At 36.0% G+C, this 21639-nt stretch overlaps 3 protein-coding genes across 9 annotated transcripts; all 3 read left to right on the top strand.

Annotated features, from left to right (window-relative positions):
- LOC110613806 (probable disease resistance protein At1g58602) lies at positions 1 to 4368 on the top strand. 3 transcript variants are annotated; one of them, XM_043955943.1, is made up of 2 exons: positions 1 to 179; positions 800 to 4368. In XM_043955943.1, the coding sequence occupies exon 2, from the start codon at positions 962 to 964 to the stop codon at positions 4190 to 4192; it is 3231 nt and encodes a 1076-aa protein (XP_043811878.1). In that variant the 5' UTR covers positions 1 to 179; positions 800 to 961; the 3' UTR covers positions 4193 to 4368. The 3 variants fall into 3 exon arrangements, with proteins under 3 accessions (XP_043811878.1, XP_021610825.1, XP_021610824.1); XM_021755133.2 differs by having other exon boundaries at positions 827 to 4368; XM_021755132.2 differs by having other exon boundaries at positions 2 to 179; positions 900 to 4368.
- LOC122723527 (putative disease resistance protein At1g59780) lies at positions 4092 to 12575 on the top strand. Of its 5 annotated transcripts, none has more exons than XM_043955947.1 (3): positions 4092 to 4224; positions 8871 to 12179; positions 12325 to 12575. In XM_043955947.1, exon 2 carries the CDS (start codon positions 8922 to 8924, stop codon positions 12141 to 12143), a length of 3222 nt encoding a protein of 1073 aa, XP_043811882.1. In that variant the 5' UTR covers positions 4092 to 4224; positions 8871 to 8921; the 3' UTR covers positions 12144 to 12179; positions 12325 to 12575. The 5 variants fall into 5 exon arrangements, with proteins under 5 accessions (XP_043811882.1, XP_043811880.1, XP_043811881.1 ...); XM_043955945.1 differs by lacking the exon at positions 4092 to 4224 and adding an exon at positions 8022 to 8171; XM_043955946.1 differs by lacking the exon at positions 4092 to 4224 and adding an exon at positions 8031 to 8204 and having other exon boundaries at positions 8884 to 12179.
- Positions 12576 to 15539: 2964 nt separating this feature from the next.
- Positions 15540 to 17647, top strand: LOC110613662. The gene is made up of 3 exons (XM_021754891.1): positions 15540 to 15617; positions 17187 to 17315; positions 17420 to 17647. The coding sequence occupies exons 1-3, from the start codon at positions 15540 to 15542 to the stop codon at positions 17645 to 17647; spliced, it is 435 nt and encodes a 144-aa protein (XP_021610583.1).
- The last annotated feature ends 3992 nt before the right edge of the window (positions 17648 to 21639 follow it).

Consider the following 21639-nt stretch of genomic DNA (forward strand, 5'->3'; position numbering starts at 1 on the left):
ATAAAAATAAAATAAACAAAATGTTTGGCTTGTTCCTCTATGAGACCAGAGAGCGGAGAATAGATAGAGGAGCAGGGCAGTGGGAGGAGAGGCGGAGATGCCTCTTTGCGGCCGTTGTTCACCGGAAATGAAGCGTAGCACTGATCAAGTTTCTAAGTTTTCATTTGCCACAGTATGAGGTAGAAAATTTTCCATTTTCCCGTTTCTTTATTGCTCCTATTTTCAAATTGAGTACAAAATGAGCCTTCTTCTCCATTTTTTATCGCTAATCGTACAGGTATAGTTTGTTTCCAAAAAGGTGAGGAAGCTATTTTGACAAAATTAAGTATGTAGTCATTATTTTTTACAACTAATTAAAATGGCTTAGGAAATTACTATTTAATCCTCATTAATACTTCAAATTTTGTAAGTTTCGTATTGATTGAGTTCAGTTGAGAACCAGCTTTCATCTCCTCTATGGTGACCAGTAAGGGTGTAGATTTCTTGGGTAATAATTATCCAACTGAAATATTTGTATATAATTTAGTTCTTAATTATAATTTGACCGTGTTTTCTAATAATTTGATCTTGTAGTAGTTGAGTATAGATTTGAATATACTCAGCTGTTGAATTCAACAATTATTACTGTATTGTTCAAGGGAAGAAATTATGGACAAATGGCTCAATTTGTGTTGGTTGCTTGTTCTAGGAACCTAAACTCTAGAAAATAATTATCTAGCTACTACATTATTATATAATGAAAATGGGTTATGGCTGTGAGCAGCTTCTAAGAAATAACTTGGACTGACTTTGTGATTAGTGTGACATAATTTTTTGTTGAAAACAGATTTCCTTGATGCTTTGAAGTGTTTGATAAACCAATGTGAAGTTTAAGAAAACTCATGGCCTATTGTTTTTAGTTGCAAGAGTTAGAAGGCCAAGAAATTTCTTGTTCCCAGATTTCTGCTCCATCAGTTGTACAATGGAAAGATTTAGCAAGAGGCAGAGTCCAAGAATAGGATCCATGGTGGAGGTGGAGGAGGAGAGAGAAATTGCTTTGGTGACGACATGGAAGTTGTCCAATCTGATGCTTCATGACTCAGTTTCCTTGCTTGGATTAGAAGATCAGCTTGAATGCATCGATAGCAAACTGAGAGAAATTGTTCATTTAGGACATCTTAATTGGTCGAAGAGTTTAAAGGAGATTGCATATGACATTGAAGAAGTTGTTGATGTTTTAGTGATAAAAGCATCACAAAAAATAGGGGCTGGAATTCTTATGCGGTGTGTTCTAGCTTTCACTGATTTGATCGAGAAATATAAACTTTGCAGGAAATTAGAGCATATCAAGGTTGACCTCTTTGAATTACGTAAGTTATATTTTTCTCGGTTTGCATGGTGGCGTTTGTCCAAAAAGGACCTTGATGTGGGGGAGACGGTCATTTCTCCTGTGATTAGGAGAGTCACATCCATAATCAGTGATGGAGATGTTACTCCTGCAGTGAAAAAGCAAGCCAGATGGTTAAGAGATGAATTTATCTCTTTGCATGGTTTTCTTAAAGCTATAGAAGTTAACGGGTTAACTGAAGGAGGGGAGGCTTGGATGGAGGAAGTCTATGATGCATTGCGCTTAGCAGAGGATGCTATTGGGTTATTCTTGTATGAGAGAGAGAAACTGAGGAGGACTTGGACAGGGCCTTTGAAGAATCTAGCTCTGGCTCTCCGCAAATTCTTGTCTGAAAGAAAGCTTGGGAAGGAGATGCACAAGATAAAAGCCAAGATTCAAGACATCTCTGTAAGAAAGCTTAGTGCCATTCAACGACGGCCAATGCGTGTTCCTATTGATATTGTAAGGCCAATGCGTGTTCCTATTGATATTGTAAGGCCAACACCATATAATTCTTTTAATGTTGATGAACAACCTGATATTCCTATCTTTGATGATGATATAGATGATATTATGGAAATGTTGCTAAGAGATGATCCAAATTGCCTGACCATTTCAATTGTGGGCATGAGAGGCATTGGTAAGACAAGCTTGGCAAAGTTAATCTTTGAGAATCATGCCATCATAAACCATTTCCCATATAGAGTTTGGGTTCCTTCAGCAAGTATGGACAGTCTCCTGGAACAAATTGCTAGGGAGGAGTACGAGATGATGGCTGTGAAGTACAAAAAAAGGACTTCTACGAGCATGGATAGGAATGATTTCTTATATAGGTCCCGACAGATACTCAATGCTTCCTTGAAGTCTAAGAAGTATCTTATTGTGATTGATGATGAATGCAGAGAAAGTTTGTGGAATGAACTTGGGGTTGCTGTAGGTGATCTATCAAATGGTACCAGAATACTTTTCACTGCTCGCAAAGTAGGATTAACTCCACAATTAAGCGACAGAAACTTCACTTATAGGCTGCAACTAAGAAGCGATGATGAGAGCTGGGCACTGTTCACTCATTCCCTGAATAAGGACATACCCTTGGAGCTTCTAAAACTGAGAAGAGAGATTCTAAGGAGATGTGGAGGTCTGCCGCTGATGATCAAAGAACTTGCGGGTCTACTATCAAATAAAGCTGCAACTACTGAGGAGTGGTCAAGGGTACTAGAGCAGCTCAATCAAAATGAAGGACCTTGGTATGAGATCTTGTATGGAATCAATAGGCATTTGCCCCTCTATTTGAGGCGATGTCTCTTCTATTTTGTGCTGTTTCCTGAAGACTTTGAGGTCCCTGCAAGAAGATTAATTGGCTTGTGGGTTGCAGAGGGCTTAGGACGTCAGAAGGGAGATCAGGAACCTCCAGAATGTGTTTCAGAGAAATGCTTGATAGAGCTAGTAAACCAGAACATGATCCAAGTGACAAAGAAGAAGATGAATGGAAAAATTAGCAGATGTCGCTTGCCTGATGCACTGCGAGTTCACTGGCTCCCAAAAGCTAGGGAAGCAAACTTTCTTCAGGATAACATGGGCATCAATTTGTCTATGAACAACACCAGCCTAATACGCCGATTAGCTGACCATCTTGACCATAAGGATGCTAGCTTTGACCATATCCATGGTAACCGTATTAGTTCTTCTGTATACTCTTCTTATCGTAATGTTGTTTCTTTTTTGTCCTTTGATACTCAAGAAGGAAGCAGGGCTGGGGAGGACGTAGAGAACTTTCTTGAACGATGCATCTCTAGTGGTTCCTTTTATTTCCTGTGGGTGCTAGATCTTGAAAATGTATACAAGCCAAAATTGCCCAAGGCTGTAGGTCAGCTCACTCGATTGAGATACCTTGGTTTGAGGTCAACTTACATGGAGACACTTCCTGTGTTCATTGACAAACTATTAAACCTTCAATCACTAGATTTGAAGCGTACATGCATTAATACTGTCCCAAATTCAATCTGGAAGATGCAGAACCTAAGACAGCTGTTTCTAGATGAGAGTTTTTGCATCATGTTTGTCCCTCAACAAGAGGACAGCTCTCTGGTGGACCTTCAAACTCTTTGGGGTGCATTAGTAGATGAGACTAGTCCGGTAAGAAATGGCCTGGGTAGATTGTCAAAGCTTACAAAGTTGGGACTAAAGTGCAAGTCATCAGTTTCATCTCAAAATGAGGCAATGTCCTCACAGCTGGTAGCAGTGGCGAACTGGGTAACGAAGATGAAACATCTTCAATATTTGAGATTGAAATCATTTGATGAATCAGGTCTGCCTTGGGATCTGTACTTGGAGTCACTATTAGACCACAAGGATCTCTGCAGCCTATATTTGGTCGGAAGGCTGAAAAACCAGCATCTCGTATCTGAGTTTCCTTCGAACCTGATTGAACTCACCTTATCTGCATCTGAAATAGCAAAGGATCCAATGCAAACCTTGGACAAGCTTCCAAACCTCAGAATTCTGAAATTGTTGTCTAGATCCTTTACAGGAAAGAAAATGCTTTCCAGATCTGATGGTTTCGCCAAGCTTGAAATCCTCAAATTCTGGGAGCTGGAAGCTCTGGAGGAATGGAATGTGGAGGAAGGAGCATTGTGCAGCCTGAAAGACTTGGAGATCAGATCCTGCAGAAATTTAAAGATGCTTCCGGATGGATTGAAGCTGATTAGGACTCTCAGAGAATTAAAATTAACAAGGCAACCAGAGTTATCTGCGAGGATTAGGGACAATCAGGGAGAGGATTGGAATAAAATTAGCCATGCAAGACATATTTACATTGAAGATTGATGATGCTGAGGCAAACTCCAAATGTAAGAAGTGTATGTACTCTGTTTTCCATAACCTTCCACATTATTTCTTTTATAGCTTTTGTTATATTTTCAGGCAAAAAATTGAATTACAATTTCAGTTTATAAATCCCAGTATTTGATTGGTGAAGTATACATGCTTATTTCATTCGTTTCAATGTTTATTTTGATTTTAATTTAATCGTAATTTTAGTCTAAATTTTCATTATTTCATATAAAATTATAACATTTTTATATTTATTTTAAAATAATAAATAATTAACATTAAAACAATAATAAAAATTAAAAAAATGATAATAATATTAAAAATATATTTTATATAATTTTTAGTAAAAGTATTATATTATTAATTATATAGTTTCGATGAAAAAGATACATTAATATCTAAAAGTAATAATATTACACCTTTAGGGTGCGTTAATTTATGTTGTGATTTTCTGTTTTTCATTTATTTTTATTTAATAAAAAAATATATAATTTGTTCAATTATTAGTATTACATTTTTATTATTACTGTTTATTAAAAAAATATTTTTTTAAATTAAAAAACTTAAACTGAAAATTAAAATATTAATTTTCTTGCTAGAAATTTTAGCAAACCTTTATTTATTTAATATCTCTTTATCATATTATCATTAGATTTTATATCCATCAATTTATTTCTTTCTTTTTTAAATTTATATTTATTCAATTAATTTATAAAACATATTTTTATTTCATTACTATATAAAATTTTTTTTATTTTAGGGTAATTTATGATTTAGTCCCTGGGTATTACCATTATTAACAAGTCAGTCCCTGTATTTTTAGAAACCTATTAAAACGTCCTTATGTTTTATTTCCGTCAACGAAATAGTCCTTCCGTCCTATTTTCCGTTAAAATTAGATAAAGGAGGAGAGATAAAATTTTTAAAATCCAATTTTACCCTCAAATAAAACCATTTATTTAGTCCTTGTATATTACAATTATTAACAAGTTAGTCCTTACATTTTCAAAAATCTATTAAAATATTTTTATCTTTTTTCATATCTATTAAAACGTCCTTATCGTTTTTTTATGTCAACCAAATAGTCCCTATCTTTTCTCAGATCTATTAAAACGTCCTTATCGTTTCTTTTTGTCAACGAAATAGTCCCTGTCTTTTCTTTCGTCCTCCTCCTCCTCCTCCTCCTCCGAAAAAGAAGAAGAAGAAAAAGAAGAAGAAGAAGAAGAAGAGAAAGAAGAAGAAGAAGAAGGAGGAGGAGGAGGAGGAGGAGGAGGAGATGAGACAAATGCCAGTCTCAGGTCAAAGAGATAAGAGCTATGCCACAGAAAGCCTTTCTCTCCACGCATGGTCACACCAAGGGAACAAAATTCATGGGAACCACGGTCAACCGAACCACAGAGAAAGTAGAAGCCAGCTACTCCAGATTCAATAGCCAAGGCAAAGGAAAGCGCTTTCAGCTTAGTGTTGCATATCGGCTGTTTATCTATCTATTCTTTCTTCAAGATAGCGCATATCGGTTGTTCTTGCTGTTTACGCTTCATGAAAGACTGAAGGGTTTACTTCCTTAGGTTTCTAAAAATACAGGGACTGACTTGTTAATAATGGTAATATCCAGGGACTAAATCGTAAATTACCCTTTATTTTATTACTTTATAAAAAATTTTTATTTAATTTATATAATATAGAAAAATTTATTAATCGATACATTAATTTTAAAAAATATATTAAAACATGTCTAAAAAATTTACTGAGAATATTTAATTTTTGTAATATAAAAGAGATTTTTCAGTTAATTTTTTAATTTTATAAAAATTGTCTATTAATTAATTTTTTTATATTAAAAATATTTTATTTTTTATTTTTATAAGTTTAAATTAAAATTAAAGAAAAAATTAATTAATAGACGTTTTTAAATCTTTTTTAAAAATGAAAAACTAACTAATACAAAACTAAATAGTAATTTTTCTTATCATAATAAAAATTATTATTCATTTTTATGTTCAACCATCTATAAAATTATTAGTATCTTTTTTATTATTAAATATCATATTTTAAAAACAAATCATTATTTATTTTTATATAAAAATTAATTATTTTTATACAAAAAATTTTTGGAAAATAGTTTTTAAGAAACAAATAACAACAATAAAAAAACACTGTATATAGTTTTGTAAAAATAAAAAATAAAACAGTATTGCCGAATACACCCTTAATTAAAAGATATTATATATTTTATCTATTAAACAGAATATTATAACTAATTAAATTAGGCATATTATATAATTAGAAATCTTTAATAACTAATTAAAATATATAATTATTTAAAATATTACTAATAACTATTAAATAGAGAGAATTTATATTTAAATTATATAAATAATTTAATTTATAAAAAATAGATAGATAATATTAAATATAAAAATAATCAAAGAGAATGTGTCTATATACAAGTCATGGATTAAAGTCACGGATTAAACTTTTATCTGTCAAATAACTTACGAATAATTTATTTTATTTATAGCTCTAGATATTAATAGTTTTCTATTATATTTTATATAACACTTTATAAAATTAGGATTTAAATTTTTTAAATAGAATTGTATAATTTTGATAAAAAAATATAATTTATAAGATTATATTAGAACTATATAATATATAAAATATAATTGAAATTATAATATTACTAAAATCAATAAACACCATATCGGTATAATTTTAATACGATTCTTGATAAATAATTAAAATCAAGATCATAATTGAAACTAAAACCAAATAGTTACGTATATTTGATTATGATAACATATAAAACACATGTCCTATCTAGATTCAAACAAGCGAAAACTTTCAGTTCGAACTTTATTAATGGCATTAAATAAAGGATCCTTAATCTGGCCAAGGCTAATGGAATGTTTAATCAAATAGAGTCCGAACTATTATTAATTCAGTCCTTTCTGATTCTGAACTCAAGAGATACGAGCTTCGATCCCACCTTCATATAAAACTTTGAATGCGGGTGTTGTTTTAATCTTGACGTAGAATTTGTGTTAAAGGAGATATGATCTTAATTGGCTAAATATTAAATGAATCAACTGTCTATCATAAATAACCGTATGAAAAGTTTATGAAAAGTACAATTGTCCCTTCTAAAAGAACAACTAGTAGGTGTGGAACGTACAAACGAGCGTATATATATATATTGTCCATTCTAAACAAGGCAGTATTTTTTGTCTTTTAAAACTATTCATTTACTCATACACAACTCTAAAATCTTAGTCAATAAAATATATCACCTAATTGCATTACTATTTCCATTTACTACCCTTATCATTGACTCAAATTTATTTACTCCTCAAGAACTCCATTAACTTTGCCAAATCTCATAATTCTATCATTCTAGAATCTCAACTTTATCGTATTGAATTTAATTTAATTTTATAACATTAGTTCTTTTTCAGTTCTAATACAATTTCTAAAATTAATTCAAGACCCTAGAAACCATACACAACCCTACAAGGAATATATTATTGGTTTCATTATTGAACTCTAAAATCCAGTTTTAAAACTAATTGTAATGGAAGATTTCATTGCTAAACCAACTCTATGCTGAAGAGAAGGCAACCTTAAGGAGCTCAAAAAGTGTAACCGCAGCCTCAGCACTTGTTGAGAGACCAGACATTAAATTTGAGTAGGTAGTCTAAATTAAAGTTTGAATTAATATGGAAAATAGGTGTTGAAAGACTAAATGGATGGTTTAAAAGAAAGGTGGACCAAATTTTTTTTTTTTTTTTTTCAAAATTGGCTGCCATCTACGTGGCTGTTTGTTACCCAAAAAAAAAAAAAAAGAAATATAAAGTTTAAAGTAGGAAGAGAAGAAGAGGAAAAGAAGGAATGGTCTGGCTGAGAATGGTGTTTTCCAATTATGAATCGTAAGCAAACGGAAGCAAAGAGAGAGAGAGAGGATGAAGAAGAAGAGGTATGAAGGATAGTAACTTGATCATCTAATACGGTGTGTTTAGATTAACTTTTACCTTTGATCTTTTGGTATATATTTGTTTAAACTCTCGCATTTTAATTTCATAATTTTTCAACGGTTGGATTTATAAATAATTATTTGAATAGATTTAGTTCTTTAGTATTGGAGTTGCTATTTTAATATACAATAAATAGTTAAAGTTGTTTGAAAATTACGGTTTTTTACATAATTTTTGGTATGTCAAGTTTATTATTTTCAGTTTTGCTTTTTTACATTTATTAAAAAAAATTTTATTAATTTTTTAATTATATTCATTTTAAAAATATTAAATTATTAAATATTAAAAAATATTTTAAAAGGTTTATTAAAATAAAATAAATTTTTTTATTGCAAGGAGTTAAAAAATATTTTCAAAGGTTTATTAAAATAAAACAAAATTTTTTCAATTCTATATCCATTATGTAAGAAAAGAATTGAATTGAATTTTTTTTAAAATTTTTTATTGCAAGGAGTTAAAAATTGGTGTCCACTAATTCTATTTGGCCTGAAATCTGAATGAGGTTTATGTAACCATTGTTAGACAATAGACAACTTGTGTTCTCTAAATTTTTGTTCTGTTCTCTGTCAAAATTATTTAGTTCAAAATTTGAGTTTCTAGCTACTTTTTTCTTCTTTTTTTTTTTAAGAATCTAGTTTCAGTTTGAAGTTTCAGGCACTTCATAAGCATTAGGCGAGAAGAGGCAAAGCCAAATGGGGAGAGAAATTGTATTGGCTGTGTTGGGGAAAATTTCCAATCTTCTTATTCAAGAGTTAGATTCATTTCTTGGAGTAGAAGATCAAATTCTTTGCATCGAAACCCATTTGAGAACATATGCTGATGATTCTGAATATGCGATGAACCAGGAGATATTGACAGGGATTATTCAGGATCTTGAAGTTGTAATTGATGAGTTAATCATCAGTTCAGCCCAGAAAAGGAAAAGAGATTATTTCATTAGGCATGGTTTCGCTTCAGTTGATCTGCCAGTGTATTTCTTTCATTTTCTGGCTCTTGTTGATTTGCTGCAACATTATAGACTTCGTATGAAACTGGAGCAACTGATCAAGATTTTCAAGATATATACTGATGTTCTAGAATATGGTGGCTGGCATTGTGAGGGTTCTTTTCAGTCGTGTGGTCTCTGGCATGAATCTGTTGGCCCGTATGAACTAGGTGTTGCTCCTGTTGTGAGTTTGTTTGATGCCTTGTCCACACAGAAAGAATTTAGCCCTGCTGTGCAAATTCAAGCCAGGTACTTAAGAGACAAATTCAAGTCTTTGCAGGATTTTCTGAAAAACTCTAAATCAAAAGAGCTAAGCAAAGTAGGAATGGCGTGGATGGAGGAACTTGGCGATGTCTGTCGCTTGGCCGAGAATGTTATTGGGCTTTTCATTTCGCAGCAACAACAGATGAAGAATAGGAAAGGAACTTTCACAAAATTAGTTTGGTCATCCAAGAATTTCATTTCAAAACGTAAGATTGCCCAGAAGCTGAAATTGATTGAAGATAAGATCCGTGATATTTATGGTAGAAGATATGAAGCCATTCCAAGTCCAGTTCCGAATTCTGTGCCACCGAGTGAAATTTTTCGAAGGTTAAACAGAAAGAGAAGAGAGCTTCCTTGTGCTGTTGACCAACTTGACAGAGTTAGCTTCAATGACGATGTAGATGCAGTTACTACACAGCTTCTGAAAGAGGATCCTCGCTGCCTCACCATTTCAATTGTGGGTGTCCGAGGCATTGGCAAGGCAAGCCTCGCCAAGTTAATATATGACAGTCAAACTATTACAGATCATTTCCCTCATCGTGTCTGGATTTCAAGATCTGGTGCAAGCAAACAAGATATCATGAAACAAATTTTGCAAATTAAAGGATCTGACTTAAATCATGATTCAAAAGACACAGAGGAAAGCTATATATGCAGGGTGAGGCAAATGGTTAACGCTTTCTTCATGGATAAGAAGTATCTGATAGTTATTGATGACTCATCTTCAAGTAAAGTCAAGAATGCATGTGAATTCATGAGAGGAATGGGAAGTGCCTTCAATGAAATATCAAATGGAACAAGAATACTTTTCACAGTTTGCCATCTGTGGCAAGCTCCACCAGTTACTGAAACTAATTTCACTTACAGATTGCATCTGCGAACCCACGATGAGAGCTGGGCATTGTTCGCACATACTTTGAAGGTCAGCATTCCTCCAGAGATACAACATCTGAAGGGACGCATCATGAAAAGTTGTGGGGGCTTGCCAACTATAATTGTGAAACTGGCAGAACTTTTGTCGCAGAGAGATGCAACTCTAGAGGAGTGGACGAGGGTGCTTGACCAACTAACTCGAGATGAAGAACCCTGGTCAGAAGTATTGGAAGAGATTAGCAATTATTTGCCTTTGTATTTGAGGCGATGTCTCTTTTATTTTGGATTGTTTCCAGCTGGCTCTAAGATCCCAGCAAGAAGATTGATTGCGTTGTGGGTTGCTGAGGGGTTGGGATATCAACAGGATGATGCAAAATCAAAATCCCCTGAACATGTTGCGAAGACATGCTTGAGGGAGTTGATTAACTATAATATGGTTCAGCCGACAGAAAAGAAGCTCAATGGAAAATTTAAGACATGTTGCCTGCCAGAAGCTCTGCAAGTACAGTGGTTTAAAAAAGCCAAGGAAGCTAAGTTTCTTCAAGGTCACTCTGACATCTCCGACACCGACATTGGTGTAATACGCCGTCTTGCTGACCATCTTCAGCATAATGATGTCGTCTTTGATGATATTCATTGTCACAACAGTGCTTCCTCATACTCACGCTACAGAGATGTGGTTTCCTTTTTATCGTTTGATACTCGAGAAGGAAACAAACCAGGAGAAGAGATAGGGAACTTTCTTGATAAATGCATCTCAAGCAATTGTTTTCGTTTCCTTTGGGTGTTGGATCTTGAAAATGTTTACAAACCAAAACTGCCGAAGGCAATAGACCATCTCACTTGGTTGAAGTACCTTGGCTTGAGATCAACATACCTTGAGATGCTTCCTGCATTCATCAACAAATTGCTAAGCCTTCAAACGCTGGATTTGAAGCGGACTTGCATCAACACTCTTCCGAGTTCACTATGGAAGATGCGAAAGTTGAGGCATTTGTTTCTAGATGAGAGTTTCGGTAGTGCATTTGTCGCGTCACAAGAAGACAGCTCTCTGGTAGACCTTCAAACACTCCGGGGCGCATATATAAATGAGGATAGTCCAGTGAGAAACGGCTTAGAAACTTCATTGAACATTACGAAATTGGGATTAAAATGCAAGATATCTGTGCCATCTCAAACAGCAGCAATGTCTTCACAACTTCTTGATGTGGCTAATTGGGTTCTCAAACTGAAACATCTTCAATCCTTGAGGTTGAAATCATTTGATGAATCAGATCTGCCATGGGAGCTTCACTTGCATTCTCTGTTAGGCCATTTGGATCTCTCCAATGTATATTTGGTAGGAAAGCTAATGAATCATCAGCTTGTATCCGAGTTACCTGGGAGCCTGATTGAACTCACCTTGTCAGCATCTGGACTTGTGGAGGATCCAATGCAAAAGCTGGACAAACTTCCCAACCTCAGAATTCTGAGACTGTTCTCAAGATCCTTTATCGGAAAGAAAATGCTTTGCAACATTGGAGGATTTCCTAAGCTTGAAGTCCTAAAATTCTGGGAGCTGGAGCTACTGGAGGAATGGAATGTGGAGGAAGGAGCAATGCCTAATCTTAGAGACTTGGAGATCAGACGCTGTACGAATTTGAAGATGCTTCCTTGTGGATTGCAGTCGATGAAGCTACTCCGAGAACTAAAGTTAACAAAAATGCCAATGTTGTCAGCAAGTCTTAAGGATAAACAAGGTGAGGATTGGAGTAAAATTGCCCATGTCCGCCATGTCCTCATAGAAGATTGATCAAGCTGAGCCTGAGCAAAACTTCAACTATAAAGGGTACGTACTCCTGTTTCTATAGCCTCAGATTGCATAGATCAACTTGAGTTTCAAGCTTACAGTTTCCTTGCATACGTAAACTTGTTTGAATCCTATAATTTGATTACTAAGAATATACATGTTTCTATTTGTTTTGTCTTTGAAGAGGAAAGGAAGTAGTTCAACATGGCAAGCAGGCAGCTGGAGATCTTTCTGTTAGACTTCTACCATTTCTTCTGTTGTATTATTTTCTGTTATTGTTCCTAATCTTGTTGTTATTTTCAAAAGGACTGAATTGGATCCCAACAAGGAATATTTTCAAGATTTGAAACTTTGAGCATTTGTGAATGCTAAGAGATTTCTGTAAAAGATTGTAGTTGGTCCAGAATGTGAAGCTACTCATAGTTAGTGTGTGCATGTCTTGTTAACTTGTGTTCAATCTCTTTAGTAACCTCAAGCATACCTCGGTTGAATAGATCATGTGGGTTGATAATTTATATGAGGAATAATAACAGGAGGTCAGAAATCATTTCATTAATTTTTAATCGTTAAATATCATAAAAAATAATCTAAAATATTCTTGATGCGAAGAAATTAATTAGTAAAATTTTTAAAAATATAAAAAATTAATTAATAAATATTTTAAAATTATAAAAATTAAATAATAAAATATTTAATGACTAAAATCATCGGTGAAATTAATTAATAATTTTTTTAAAATATTAAAAATATTTTAATATATTTTTTAAAATTAAAAAATAATAATAATTTTTTCAGATAATTAAATTAATGTAGAATAACAAGCTAATAATGATAAATACATAGGTAAATGTGAACCACAGATAATAGTTTAGATATACAATTTTTAAGGGAAATTAGTGATTCACTGCTTCCATGCATGGCGTGAAATGCAGTGGGTAGTGGCTTTCTTTTTTCAATTATTACTCTGTTTTTTTATTAATACTCATTTTATAAGTTTTTTGTAAATATTTTTTTTCCTTTGCTTTTTCAATAAATGGAGTATTAATTAGGTTGATTTTCTTATGTAAAAATTTTAAACAACTAATAATAAAAAATAAAGGGAGTATCAATATTTTGGTAATATTTAATTATTTAATTTAATTTTTTATTAGCATAATAAAAAAATCTATCAATTCAAATTAATTTAAAAATTAATTTAATTTTTTATTTATTTCGATTCGATTCGATTTTTAATTTTAAAAATTTTAATTATTTCAGTTTAGTTCGATTTTAATCAGAAAAAATAAAAAAAACTAAATCGAACTGATTAGTGATAATAATATATTATTTTCAATAATATAGAGAGATTATATCATATTAAAATTAAAATATTTCGATTAAATTTTAAAATACTAAAAATGAAGTCTAAAAAATAAAAAATTTATTAAAAAATTAAACTGATCAAATTCTATTTAATTTTTTGATTAAAATTAATTCGATTTAATTTTTATAAATATCAAAATTTTAATTTTTGATTTGATGGTTTACCGACTAAATATTTAGTCCTAATTATATTAATTTATTTTTTAATTCAATTTAAAACGTAATTAAACCTGTTAAATAATACTTAACTTTCTTCAAAAAAAAAAAAAGATAATACTTAACTTATAATTTGCAATAACTCAAACTAATCATTAGAAATACACCAATCGCATTTACTACTTTAGCATTGAACTCAATATTTGACTTTTTATTTTATAAAATTAAATTATTTAATAAAAAAAATATTAACCAACTAACTTTAAATATTTATATTGTTTAATGTTTATACTTTAAATTATAAATAAATTAAATGTATTGATGCATATTTTTCTCCTTACTTTCTCAAACAGGTTTCATTACACGTAGTCTTTAAAAATAATCCACAAAATAAAAAAAGGTAAGACGTCTACGGGATACTCCGACATTCAAATCACATTTTAAAATTTAAAATCAAAATTTCAAAAAAAAAAAAAAAAGTGAGAGAGGAGGAGGCCATTTATCAAGTTCTTTTTCCCATTTTTTAATTAAAATAATTTTAGAAGTCTTATATGTTATTTTATAATTAAAAGAATGAGTAAATAAAAAAATAAAATAAAATTATAATTATAACCTTTTAGCAAAAGAAAAAAAAAAACTGAAAAGTAAATAAACAGTGAAGAAACCTATAATAATAATATCAATAATAAGGTTTGTTGGGATTTTTTTTTTGAAGTTAACGAATTGTGATATTTATATTAAATTTTAAAATTTTTAAAAATAAAATTATTTTTTTTATTTATCTTAATTTTAACCTTCAGTTTCAATTAAATATGTTTTTAATTTACATATCATGTCATACGAATTATTCTTTAAATAATTATTATATTTAAAATTTTAAATTTTAGATAATAAAATCAAAATTTTTCGTATAATAAAAAAAATTAAATTGAATCTAAAAATTAATGAAAAATTACAATATAATTTCAAAAATTTTATATTAATAAATATATAATCTTTTATTTAAATTTTATAATTGAAAGTAAATTTATTTTATATTATCATATACAATATTAAATATATTATATTAAATAAATTTTTATTACAAGTTAATGTCATTATATAAAACATTCACCATTAAATATATTTGATTAAATAATTTTTATTTTATTTCTAAATATAATATATTATAAAATTTTACTTTTTTTCTTAACATATTTGATGATCGCTGAATTTCTTCACCCCGGTCTAAAGGCTAGGCCCATGAAAACAGTCCATGATTCGAAGGCTTCAATATTCCCCTCGAGAGCTAGGTCCAGCCCGCTCAGTCACAGGGCCGGACTCCGCCTAGACTCCTCAATCAAGCCGGCCCAAACCTCTCGGCCTAGTAATCAGGCCCTCACCAGGCTCAACTTCAGCCCTATCATTCAACCCAGCCCGGAAAGGGGAAAATGACTAAGATGCCCCGCTGGTAGGTCCTTCCGCATGCGTATCAGAGGAGAATTAATGGCCGTTACGCATGGAGCAGGCGCCTGACACATCCGTATATATGGAGCTAGGCGACAGAAGACAGCTTGCATTGTGGCAGAGAGATAGATATATATATCACGGTAGAGGCCATGCAGAAGGGGCTCTCTCTTCTTCTTCCTTCTCCTTCCTGGACACCATTTTTATTCTTTCTGCAACCCTTACCTAAATATACTACTCTGAGCCATAAAATCTGACTTGAGCGTCGGAGGGCCTCCACCGGGGCACTCCCGGTAGGCCTCTGACTATTCTTTCTTATTTTACAGGTCCTTTCACCAGGTAGAGCATGGAGAGACCCATCAAAGAGCCCAGCAAGAAGGGACCCAGAAGAAAGCCAGATCTATCATAGACCAGGAAGAGGAACAGATTTATCAAATGGCGCCGTCTGTGGGAACGAAGGGGACCTTTTCGTCACCGGAGTTCCTAAATCCACCCATTGAGATCCACATGGAGGTATGAAAGCTTATGCGAAAAAGAAAGCTGGAGATTTAAGAACATCTTGACAGTAACCCAGCTGGTTTGAAAGACCCAGCTGGTTTAAGAACATCTTGACAGTCTTTTAATCTTCATTTTTCTACCATCGTTGTTTATTTTAACATTTATTGAATTTTATTACTACTAACTTTTTCTTTGAGATCTGACGAGGTGAAACTTCAGATCGAGAAATGCTTGTCTCTGAGTGTAGATTTTAATCTTTTCTGTAAAAGGAAAAAGAATGAGAAGTATATATATATTTATTGGAGTTGTGAGGTCGGCTGTAAAATTCCAGGTTAGCAAGTTAAAGAGAAAATTAATAAATGAAAAATAAACGAGGTCGGACTAACATTTTAGGTCGGATAGGATATGAGGTCAGAGGATACACGATTCATAGCCATCCAACTCTGTTGCAGAGCAACGCCCCTCAAGTATCAGAGCAACCTGGAGATAATAGGAAATAATCAAATATCCAGGCAAGGTGGATAAGCTCGGACGTGGTATGCCGTCCGGCTCAAAGACAAGGTGAGATGAGATACCCAGGTCGGCATGGTCGGCATTAGTCCGTCTGATTGTCGAGAGAACGACTGATCAAGCACCGCTAGTAAGACCGTCAATGGTTTCGCTAGTCGGAGTAGCAGAACAGGAAGGAACTCGGCAAATCCGACGACCACAGCGTTAGATTACTTGTTGAGGTCGGATCCGTGCTCAAGCTTAGGTCTGTGATTGAGGTCGGAGCCATGTTTAGCAAGACAGCAAGGAGCTCGGAAAATCCGACAACGACAGTGATAGATTGCTCGTTGAGGTCGAACACGTGCTTGAGCTTAGATGTGATCGAGGACGGAGCCATGTTTGAGATCGGCCTCGCATTTCGGGTCGGATAAAAATGATTGTCGCGTCCAGTTGCCACTCTCTGTTTCTGGTTCGCGTAATGCCGGAGGTCGGAAGATTGGAATAGCAAAAGTGGAAGGAGCTCGAACTGCTAAAGACACGCCGACCTGAGGAGGAAGTTGTTGTTCTGGTCGAACTGCAACAAGTGAGGTCGGCGCGATGCTGAAATGGGCCAGACAGGCAGACGTGATGGTGCCGAAGACGCGCCGACCCGAAGAGGAGGTCGCTGGTCTGATCGAGATCCAACAAGTGAGGTCGGCGCGGAAATGAATGATGTTCGCGCTGTCGATCTCATCGCCATCGACAGCGAAACCATTGGGCGCTTAATCAGATGATGGAGGCCTGGGGCGGTATAGTGGTGGTTTCTTCTTTGCCGGTGGCCTGTGTATTGCGTCCTCTGTATCAACTACAGGAGGGCGTCCAGGCTTGTGTGGTGGCGACACTCCCCTGCACTTTTATGGCTTGTCTTTATCAGGGAATGCTTTCTCTTGATGATCACCAACTCCTATTGATCCATCAACCGAACTGGGTGGCCACTTATTTGGGGATCCATGGTGTTTGTCTGTTGGGTCAACTGAGGCGTGTCCCTCTGCAGGAGGAGGCTTGTTAATTGGTGGCCTGCGAGTTGGTGGCGGGTTAATTGGTGGCTGGCATTAGCTGGTTCTTACAAATGGCATAGAAGTAAAGCTACAGAGGAATGCCCTTAGTGGGATAGAAGATCCCACCGACAGTGAGGATGATGATGATTTGGAATTTGATAACGTACAGTGGAATGGATCAGACATGGCATCCGATGACACCCAAAAGTCCCATAGATCAAGGCATAGGACGCACAAATCAACGGGTCATCTCACAAGACTATGAGCAGGTCCCTCTCTTGTGACTCGCAGTCTAAGGGCTCTGTTCCCACACCTCGTGGGACTGCGAAAGTTGACCTCAGCAAATTAGAGATGGCTGCCTTGTGGAGATATTGGAGGCACTTCAATCTTGTGGATGTTGTCCCCAACCCATCTAAAGAGCAACTAGTAGATGTTGTTCAGAGGCATTTTATGTCCCAGCAAATGGACGAGCTGCAGGTGATTGTGGGATTTGTTCAGTCTCTGCAAGCGAAGACATGATTATCAGTCACAACGTTTGAGGTGTACTGAATCTCAAATACTAACAGATGCTAGTACCTAAATCTCAAATACATGATTAACAGAGAACGATCTTCTACAGCCATGAACAATTCTGAAGAACGGATCAGCCATCAATCACGCTCTGATCCCACGGTCATGGTTCGTCCACCAGACATGAGTTCCTGTCCCTTTTGTGCTAAAGAACATGGGTGAGCAGACAGTTTTTGGTATTTGCTGAATTACTGGAGACTAGTTCGAAAACGACCCATAGCAATTTCAGTCCAGCTTTGGGAACTAGTGAAAGGTCTTCGACTGAATGGAAATTTCAGCCAACTTATTACTACCAGGTGAGGAACTTAGTACAACCCTCCTGGAATTTTGATTCTTTAATCCTTCTAATTATTATTATTTTAAATGCAAATATCTTAGAATATCATTTCTAATTATAAAGTTTGAATCTTAGAATAAAGTTTCCATGAGTACACAAGTATATGCCCAACAACATACTAGCTTAGCAGGAAAGTTTTCGTTGCTAGTTAAGAGTAGCATGAATTTTCTAGTGAAAGGGATTATGTATTTAAACATATTACTTTTACAAAGTAAAATTTTGAGAAATTTACACATGCCAAATATTGTTTATTGCATCTCTAAAACTGCATGGGTTAACGTTGTAAGAGTTAATACTTGCATTTGTTCATCTGAAGCATGAAACTAAGTGACATGTGCGACATATTATTAATTGACGGATATTATTGAATTAACAATGAACTTCCTCGTTACATACACTCTGTGCAAGCTTTTATTTTGCAGAATGAGCTTGAATCTTGCGTAAGACCTCAATTAGGCACAAAACCAATTGAGATGACGAAGCGACAGTAAGGCCAATGAGCCTGAATCCCATGCAAGGCTAAAGAGCCTGGAAGCGACAGTAAGGCCAATGAGCCTGAATCCCATGCAAGGCTAAAGAGCCTGGAAGCGACAGTAAGGCCAATGAGCCTGAATCTTGTGCAAAACCTCAAGGAGGTACAAAAAACAGCCGGTAGGGCCCCGAGGTCACCCTGGAGCAAAGAAGACAGGGATCCCCTAGAACTCCCGGGAAAACAAAACAAAAAACAACCAGCGGGGCCCCGAGGTCACCCCGGAGCAAAGAAGACCGGGATCCCCTAGAACTCCCGGGAAAACAAAGCAAAAATAGCCGGCGGGGCCCCGAGGTCACCCCGGAACAAAAATGGCCAGGATCCCGTAAGATCTCCTGGGACAAAAACAGCCGGCGGGGCCCCAAGGTCACCCCGGAACAAAAATAGCCAGGATCCCGTAAGATCTCCTGGGGCAAAAACAGCCGGTAGGGCCCCGAGGTCACCCCGGAACAAAAACAGCCAGGATCCCGTAAGATCTCCTGGGGCAAAAACAACCGGCGGGGCCCCGAGGTCACCCCGGAACAAAAACAGCCAGGATCCCGTAAGATCTCCTGGAGCAAAAACAGCCGGCGAGGCCCCGAGGTCATCCCGGAAAAAAGCAAAGAAGACCGGGATCCCCTAGAACTCCCGGGAAAACAAAACAAAAAACAGCCGGCAGGGCCCCGAGGTCACCCCGGAAAAAAGCAAAGAAGACCGGGATCCCCTAGAACTCCCGGGAAAACAAAGAAGACTGGGATCCCCTAGAACTCCCAGAAAAAACAAAACAAAAACGATTAATGAAGGTCTTAATAACCTCCCGGAGCAAAAATTCCCAATATCATGTGCTGGGACAACTCATAAAATACAGTTCCGATCTCATGAGAAAGATGAATCCTAAGCTACCAATAAAGAATCAGACTCCGACCTCCCAAAAAAGCACGGAGCATAATAGCCAAGAACGCCACAGCATCACGCCGACCTCAAAAAATGAGCTCGGAATGGCGAAAAAGTTCGGCCAAGGACCATCATATGAGGCACCGACCTCGAGAAAGCCTAAGCAAAGAACCAAGGACCAAGTCCCCAGCTCGGATAAAATTGCAACATGAAACACTCAGACAGAAGGAAGCTGAGTGTAGAGGGAACAACAGAGAACAGAGCTCGAACCAGTTTGCCACAAACATACATTTAGCAAAAATAACCCAAGAAGGGGAAAAACGACAAAGGCTGAACTCCCCCTCCCAGTGGAGCACACTGACTAAGTTGCACCGACTGACAAAGGATCACCCCGAGAGGGACCAGACATCCGAGCTCACAAATAAAATAGCGGAGTGAAATCGCCTAAACAGAAGCCAACCCGAGGAAAATCTAATGGCACGAAGCAGATAAAACCTCAGCTCCAGTCCCTGTCAAAACAGAGCTCACGGGTACGATTAGTCTAATTCGGGAAGAGTAAGCCAAGAGCTCAGCCAGCTAAACAAACTTTAGTTATGATCAGCGAATACTTCATTCATGATAAGGAAACAACAGCTCGAGAAACCTCACTGAAGCAGAATACCTCACTGAGGAAGAAGGCCGGCGAAGATCTCAAAGATCTCCCGGAGCAAAAACGGCCGGGATCCCCAAGATCGTCCGGTGCCACAAGCAAAAACAACTCATAAGAACATAGTTCCGATCTCACATAAAAGATTAGGGCACGGGACCATAAATGAAAAGCTAAACTCCGACCTCCCAGAGGACCTCGAGTCATCAGGTAAAGAGACTTTGATCTCATACAACAGCCAAAAGTACCAAAGCACCATGCCGATCTCAAGAAAACGAGCGCAGTACTGGTAAACCCAATAGGCAGACCGAATTAAGGCAAGGCGATTCCTAAGCAAACTGCATACCAAAATACAAAGCCAAAACAGAGAATCAGGGGCAATTATAAGAGGCACCGACCTCGAGAATTGACCACTCACACCAAACCAACTCAGTTGACCTAGAGAAAGGTCCAGGCAACAAAGAGCCTGCAAAACGCTCAAGAGAAGACAGCCCATAAATACTCAGGGGCAAAAACCATACACGAGAGTCCAATGCTCAGACAAAAATAATAAAAAGGCAAGAAAGGGATACTTTCGACAAGAGCAGTTCTCAGACCACACGGTCATGAATAGAGTTTAAAGATTTATCCTCTCACCAGTCATGGAATAACTGCTGAGGAGATAAAGGGGCAATTGATGATCGCTGGATTTCTTCACCCTGGTCTAAAGGCTAGGCCCATGAAAACAGTCCATGATTCGAAGGCTTCAATATTCCCCTCGAGAGGCAGGTCCAGCCCGCTCAGTCACAGGGCCGGACTCCGCCTAGACTCCTCAATCAAGCCGGCCCAAACCTCTCAGCCCAGTAATCAGGCCCTCACCAGGCTCAACTTCAGCCCTATCATTCAACCCAGCCCGGAAAGGGGAAAATGACCAAGATGCCCCGCTGGTAGGTCCTTCCGCATGCGTATCAGAGGAGAATTAATGGCCGTTACGCATGGTGTAACGCCCCGGAAATTCGGACCGCTACCGGCGCTAGGATCCGGGTCGACTTAAGGCCGCCGGGACCCGTAGCAAGCCTGACATATAACCTGTAAACCTGTATAATCCCATACATGATCAACCACATGCATAAAAATTAAAACTTTTCTTTCCATAAGCATCAACCAAACTCAACCTGTGCATAACATTAACATAACATTGATCCCTCTGTGGGATCTCATCTGTGCCCCCAATGGGCAACATAACATCTGTTGAGTTGGTATACATAAACATCATATAAATCTCTAAGATCATGTTTAAAAGGGATACAACAATCTATGGTCAAGCACACCTCTAACATCCATAAACATCATCTCATAACTATACTGATTAATACTTTACATTACAATTTGATCATGTCCATTGCTAGCTATTACATAAGCATGACTTCTTTACTCTATCCGGACTCCTGCACTATACTGTACCTGCAAGCCTGGGGGTAAAGGAGAGGGGTGAGCTAAAAGCCCAGTGAGTAGAGCTATTAAAACACGTTAACACTATGCTCTATGAAATGCATCATAACACAAACAGTTCACAT

Source organism: Manihot esculenta, chromosome 4 (genome assembly GCF_001659605.2).
Source record: "Manihot esculenta cultivar AM560-2 chromosome 4, M.esculenta_v8, whole genome shotgun sequence".
Classification (NCBI taxonomy): domain Eukaryota; kingdom Viridiplantae; phylum Streptophyta; class Magnoliopsida; order Malpighiales; family Euphorbiaceae; genus Manihot; species Manihot esculenta.